Source organism: Thamnophis elegans, chromosome 14 (genome assembly GCF_009769535.1).
Source record: "Thamnophis elegans isolate rThaEle1 chromosome 14, rThaEle1.pri, whole genome shotgun sequence".
NCBI lineage: Eukaryota > Metazoa > Chordata > Lepidosauria > Squamata > Colubridae > Thamnophis > Thamnophis elegans.
In genome coordinates, this window is record NC_045554.1 from 6815802 (window position 1) to 6822777 (window position 6976).

Consider the following 6976-nt stretch of genomic DNA (forward strand, 5'->3'; position numbering starts at 1 on the left):
AGTCCGCACCTCCCATCATCCCCAGATGCCCCAGCCTCATCTCCCATGATCCCCAGATGCCCCAGCCTCATCTCCCATCATCCCCAGATGCCCAAACCTCATCTCCCATCATCCCCAGACGCCCCAGCCTGCATCTCCCATCATCCCCAAATGTCCCAGCCTCATCTCCCATCATCCCCAATCTGCACCTCCCATCATCCCCAGACGCTCCAGCCTCATCTCCCATCATCCCCAGATGCCCCAGCCTCATCTCCCATCACCCCAGATGCCCCAGCCTCATCTCCCATCACCCCAGATGCCCCAGTCCGCACCTCCCATCATCCCCAGACGCCCCAGCCTCATCTCCCATCACCCCAGATGCCCCAGCCTCATCTCCCATCATCCCGACGCCCCAGCCTCATCTCCCATCATCCCCAGACGCCCCAGCCTCATCTCCCATCACCCCAGATGCTCCAGCCTCATCTCCCATCATCCCCAGACGCCCCAGCCTCATCTCCCATCATCCCCGGATGCCCCAGCCTCATCTCCCATCACCCCAGATGCCCCAGCCTCATCTCCCATCATCCCCAGACACCCCAGCCTCATCTCTCATCACCCCAGATGCTCCAGCCTCATCTCCCATCATCCCCAGACGCCCAAACCTCATCTCCCATCATCTCCAGATGCCCAAACCTCATCTCCCATCATCCCCAGACGCCCCAGCCCGCACCTCCCATCATCTCCAGCCCGCACATGCCATCATCCCCAGACCGCACCTCCCATCATCCCCAGACTGCACCTCCCATCATCCCCAGAACCCACAACCTGCATCTCCCATCACCCCCATTTCTCGTGGGAAGAGCCGCTGTTGGACCACCCCGGGCGCCCGCTTCCCTTCTCCAGTGCGGACGGGCAGAGATGGGCTCCTGACTCCGCTAGGCGGTGCTGGGCGCTGCGAGAGGCGCGGGGTGGGTGGGGAGCAGCAGGCATGGGCGGTGGCCGAGCCGCTTCCCTGCCCGCCCGGCCAGCTCGCCTCCATCCCCGCCGCCAGCATGAGCTCCGCGCCGGTTTTCCTGGACGCCGGGGCCGTGGAGAAACACTGGCCCGCCTCCCGCGCCCTCCTCTCGGCTCTGGAAGCCGCCTTGGCCGCCTTCTCCAGCGGGGCCGAGGGCGGCGTGGTGCAGCCGCTGCGCACCGTCCTCCCGATCCAGAAGCACAGCGGGTAAGCCCCGAGGGGAGAGGGGGCGTCTGCCCGGGCGAGCTTTCCAATCCGGGGAGGGGGAGATCCCAAGACGGGCTTTGGAGAGAAGCCCCAGATCCTAACCCCAGCCGACTGAAATGCGAGCATTTGCCTGATGCTGGTTTGGAAAGGTGAGCTGCATACAGGTAACCCTCGACTTACGACCGTCACTAAGCCTGACATCTCTGTTGTTAAGCGAGACATTTCTTAAGTGAGCTTGGCCTCATTTTACGACTGTGAGAAGAGGAATAGGGGGGGTGTTGATTATATAGGTCAGTAATGGAAGCCCACGCTGGTCAGGGACACACCCTGGAAGAGAAGCTGCCATGCGGGCATGCTGGGAAATGAATTTCTGCTTTCTGGTGCGCGCATGCCCACCAGGAAGCTTGTCTTCTGGTTGGTGGCTCGCATGCGTGCATGACGATCAGCTTGCCAGTGTGCATGCGCTCAACGGAAACCGGAAGAGCTGGCATTGAGCTCCCGACATTGCCCCGCATACAAAAACCAGCTGATTGTCGGGCACGCATGCACACCAAAAACCCGGAAGAGGAACGGGCAATGCCTCACACGCTAGCTGATATGGCTTCGTGTGCCACTTCGGGCATCCGTGCCATGGGTTCGCCATGAGTTTCAAAATTTTTTAGAACCTCTTCTGTAGGTGTGGCCTGCTTTGTGGGAGTGGCTTGCCGGCCATGTGACTGGGTGGGAGTGGCTCGCTGGTCATGTGACTGGGTGGGAGTGGCTCGCTGGCCATGTGACTGGGTGGGAGTGGCCAACTTGTACAATGTGGTGAAACTCACTTAACAACGCTCTTGCTTAGCAACCAAAATGTTGGCTCAGAAACTCTGGCATTAAAGTGTTTAAGTCTTAAAGCTGTCAAGTTACAAGACCCTTGCACCCCTAACCCTTTAGAAAAAAAACCCCAGGGGTGTTCAAACTTGACAGCTTTAAGACTTGTGGACTTCAACTCCCAGAATTCCTCCTCCAGTCATATTGGTTCAGGAACTCTGGCATTGAAGTGTGCAAGTCTTAAAGCTGTCAAGTTACAAGACTCTTGCACCCCTAACCCTTTAGAAAAAAAACCCCAAGGGGTGTTCAAACTTGACAGCTTTAAGACTTCTGGACTTCAACTCCCAGAATTCTTCCTCCAGTCATGTTGGCTCAGGAACTCTGGCATTGAAGTGTGCAAGTCTTAAAGCTGTCAAGTTACAAGACACTTGCACCCCTAACCCTTTAGAAAAGAACCCCAGGGGTGTTCAAACTTGACAGCTTTAAGACTTGTGGACTTCAACTCCCAGAATTCTTCCTCCAGTCATGTTGGCTCAGGAACTCTGGCATTGAAGTGTGCAAGTCTTAAAGCTGTCAAGTTACAAGACACTTGCACCCCTAACCCTTTAGAAAAGAACCCCAGGGGTGTTCAAACTTGACAGCTTTAAGACTTGTGGACTTCAACTCCCAGAATTCCTCCTTTCGCTCTTCATCTTGATGATGTGCGGACGGGTGGGGGGAGGGAGCTGGAACCGGTTCTAAATGGCACTGTAGATTTGTGGAACCTCTTCTATAGAAGAGGTTAGAACTGGCAGGAACCCACCCCTGGTTCACCATCACCGATATAGGCTTTAGAAGGATAGTAGCAGTGGTGGGATTCCATTTTTTTTTACTACCAGTTCTGTGGGTGTGGCTTGGTGGGCGTGGCAGGGGAAGGTTGCTGCAAAATCCCCATTCCCTCCCAATCAGCTGGGACTCAGGAGGCAGAGAATAGATGGGGGCGGGGCCAGCCAGAGATGGTATTTGCCAGTTCTCCGAACTACTCAACATTTCCGCTACCGGTTCTCCAGAACTGGTCAGAACCTGCTGAATTTCACCCCTGGTCTTGGCATGAGTTTAGGCCCACTGGCCATAGCCAGCCTTACAGTCGTCACAGCTTACAGCCATCTTGGCAGGGTTCAAATATGGTCATAACTTGAAGACTAGCTTGTCCCCCTTCCTTTGTTTCTTCTCCGAAGCTTTTTAGGGGTCATGCCCGCCTACAGTGCCAACGACGATGCGCTGACAACCAAGCTGGTGACCTTTTATGAGAATGTGTCTCCTTCGCACCAAGCGACGGTCCTGTTGTTTGACCCAACGAACGGCACACTCAAAGCGGTAAGTCCTGGAGATCTTCCTCCTCAACGGACAGACCAGGCAAGGAGGGATTGAGCAGCTGGATTAGCTGGGAGAGTTCAGGTTTGGCCTAGTGATTAAGGCCACCAGGCTAGAAACCGGGAGTTCTAGTCTTGCCTTTTAAGGTGATTATCTCCGATTCTCACCTGAGTTCTGGTCCTGCCCTTTGATCTTCTTCTTTCCCAAAAGGTGATGGATGGCAACGTCATTACGGCCAAGCGTACGGCGGCGGCTTCAGCAATTGCCACCAAGGTGAGTAACCTTTAAGTAGACCAGATAAGGACCAGAAGCTGCCCAATAGTTATACGTTTTTTTAAATTTTTTTTAAAAAAATTTTAAAATCAATTTCATATATACATTCACAATTATATGATCTCATAACTGTTATTAATAATATGTATTTATAACAATTTTCCCTACAGTTGACAATATACTTGAAGATTGCTTTTTTAACATCCCATAGATCCATCTTATCTTACAACGGTCCTACTTCTTCTTCCCTCCCTCCCTCTTTCCTTCCCTCGTTTCTTCTCTTCTGCTCCCCTTCCTTCCTTCCCTCCTTCCTTCCCTCCCTCCTTCCCCTTCTCTCCTTCCCTCCTTCCTTCCTTCCCTCCTTTCTTTTCTCCTTCTCTCCTTCCTTTCCCCCTTCCTTTCCTCCTTCCTTCCCCCTTCCTTCTCTCCTATATTCCCTCCTTCCTTCCCTCCTTTCTTCTCTCCTTCTCTCCTTCCTTCCCTCCTTTCTTCTCTCCTTCCTTCCCTCCTTGCTTCCCTCCCTCCTTCCCTCCCTCCTTCCTACCCCCCTTTCTTCTCTTTCTTCTCTCCTACCTTCCTTCCTCCTCTCCTTTCCCTTCTCTCCTTCCCCTTCCTCCCTTTTACCCTTCCCCTCTTCTTCCCATTCCTCCCCTCTTTCCTACTCTTACATTCCCTCCCATTCTTCCTCTGCCTTTCCCTTTCTCCTATTCCTCTCCTTTCTCCTCTCCTTCCTATCTTTCCTTCTACTCCTCCCTCCATCCACTCTATCCGTTGTTGTGTTTACATATTCTCCTCTTCAGGGGATGACCTGGTTCTCTCTCTTTTTTTTTTTTTTGTTATACGTTTTTTTGTTTATTTGGAGAATTTATATGGCCGGCTGCTAATGCTCGTTGACTCTGAGATCTGATTAGCCCAGAGGTCTTCAGCCAATATTTTCCAGGGATGTGGAGGACTGTTCCGGTAGTCCTCGACTTAACGACCATTCGCAGAAACGTGGTTCAAAATGGCAGCAGCCTTGGAAGAAGTAACTCCACTCCCCTGTACTCGCATTTACAACAAGTTGCAGCATCCTGCGGTCAGGTGGTCCTGATTTGGGATGTTTTTTCTTTGCCAATTTCCGGCAATAAAGTTAGTCTAAGTGATGGATACCAGACAAAAGAAATCTGGCTTACCCCGTTGATTTTTGCTTGTTGGAAGCCAGCTTTTTGGGGGCGGGGGTGGGTGGGTGGGTCAGATGTTGATGGCGTGACCCCGGGGTGCTGCAACCATCGTAAATACAGGCCAAGCCACCCGAATTTAACCGTGAGCATTTTGCAACAGGTGGGCGTCCTGCCAGGGGTGGCCTTCAAAAATTTCAGGGATTCTCTGCTGGGTTGCTGGCTGGGTGTGGCCATGGTGGGTGTGGCCCAAGGGAGGGTTCCGGATTCTCTTACTACTGGTTTGCTCAGGGACGCGCCTCGGGCGTTTACGTGCACGTGCAGTAATACAAAAATTGATTCTGCACATGCGCAGAAGCAAAAAAACCAAGATGGCCGCGGCTACAGCGCCGCCAATAGAACTGATCCAGCTGTGTGGGCAGCCGAGTTACTACCTACTTGGCTGAACTGGTCCAAACTGGTAGGAGCCCACCTCTGGCGTGACCTAGTCTGCCTCCTGCACCTTGGCGGGAGGGAGCATTTTGACCCTCCCGAGTCTTTGGACGCCCTCCCGGAGGGCAGAAACAGGCCCGTTTTTCACCCTCCTGGAGCCTGCGCGCACACCCTGCACTTACCTGCATCCAATCGGACCGCGTGGGGATTCCTGGGAGAAATGGGCAGGGCCAGCCAGGAGTGGGATTTGGGGGGAGGGTTTATTTATTTATTTATTTATTTATTTATTTATTATTAAAATTTACATGCCGCCCAATCCCGAAGGACTCTGGGCGGCTTACAAAAGAAAAAAGAGGAGAAAGAAAAGGAAAATAAGAAAAAGACAGTTTAAAATTCACAAAATACATGCATTCGTTCTAATTGGAGCTGGACCTCAACAATGAGGTCAACAGCCCCAGGCCTGCCGGAACAGCCAGGTTTTAACAGCTTTCCTGAAGGCCATGAGGGTAGGTGAGGTCCGGACCTCTGGGGGTAGCTGATTCCACAGGGTCGGAGCAGCCACAGAGAAGGCTCTCCTCCGAGGGCCCGCCAGCCGACACTGTCTGGCTGATGGCATCTGAAGGAGGCCCAATCTGTGGGATCTTATCGGCCGTTGGGAGGCATGTGGCAGTAGGTGGTCTCGCAGGTACACTGGCCCTAAGCCATGTAGGGCTTTAAAGGTAATAACCAACACCTTAGGTTCTCCGAACTGCAACGAATCTTAGCTAGAGGTTCTCCCAAACCCTTACAAAACACAGTAGCAGCCCACCCCTGCGCCATCCTCTACTGAAGAGAAGAAACAAGGCTTCCTGTTAGGGGTATCTCCGTTGGGAGACAGAAAGTAGTGCAGCAGAATGTACAGCTAGAGAGAAAGAGTGTTGCTAGTAGAAACACAGGGTTCCACCACAAAACCGCGTTTGACTAAAGGGCGCCCGACGAAACTGTGTAGCTGACGTCATCACAGCGCGACAACAGCGCGGAGACAGAAGCACACTGTAAACGCTAAACCTAAAATTAACCCCTAAACCTAAACCTAACCCCCCTAAACCTAATCCTAAACCTAACCCTTAACCTAACCCTAAACCTAAACCTAACCCTTAACCTAACGCTAAACCTAATCCTAACCCTAAACCTAACCCTTACCTTAAGTTGAATCAGCTTGCTTTCAAAGCGCTATTTAAAGCACCCTTCTTTCTCCGCGCTGGCTGTTGTCGCCCTGTTGATGACGTCAGCAATGCGGTTTAATCGGGCGCGCTTTAGTCGAGCGCGGTTTTGTCGTGCCACGGAAACACACGAATAGAGTTTCAGGCACTGCTAGTAAAAGCAAGTCGCTTTACTACTGATAATTGCTTCACAAGCAGTGATAGTAGATATTAGTCCAAACACAATTCAAAGAACTCCCAACACTACCGATTTTAGAGAAAGTCTTAAGTTGAAGAAAGCCGTGTTTTAACAAGAATTCCTTTCCCCCCCCCCCCCTCTCTCCCTAATTTGTGCGTTTTCAGTATTTAATGCCTGCAGTTTCAGAAGTCCTCTGCATTTTAGGAGCTGGCGTTCAGGCCTACAGCCACTACGAACTTTTCACAGAGCTCTTCTCCTTTAAAGAGGTGGGTAATCCGATTTACACCAGGAAAGAAAAAAGTTCCGTTGATCGTCGTTGGTGGCCTACAACACTCTCTGGAAAATTAGTGAGGGTCCCTCCTGAATTTTTTTC

The 6976-nt window shown here is 52.1% G+C and overlaps 1 protein-coding gene across 2 annotated transcripts in view; it reads left to right on the top strand.

Moving 5' to 3' along the window:
• The first annotated feature begins 984 nt into the window (after positions 1 to 984).
• Positions 985 to 6976, top strand: part of CRYM (crystallin mu) — a 9983-nt gene continuing 3991 nt past the window's right edge. The window contains exons 1-4 of one of the 2 annotated variants that reach the window (XM_032230892.1): positions 985 to 1201; positions 3226 to 3364; positions 3572 to 3634; positions 6768 to 6869. In XM_032230892.1, coding sequence (XP_032086783.1) covers positions 1032 to 1201; positions 3226 to 3364; positions 3572 to 3634; positions 6768 to 6869 — 474 coding nt within the window. In that variant the 5' untranslated portion in view covers positions 985 to 1031. The remainder of the gene's footprint in view (positions 1202 to 3225; positions 3365 to 3571; positions 3635 to 6767; positions 6870 to 6976) is intronic. The other variant, XM_032230893.1, reaches the window with a different exon arrangement.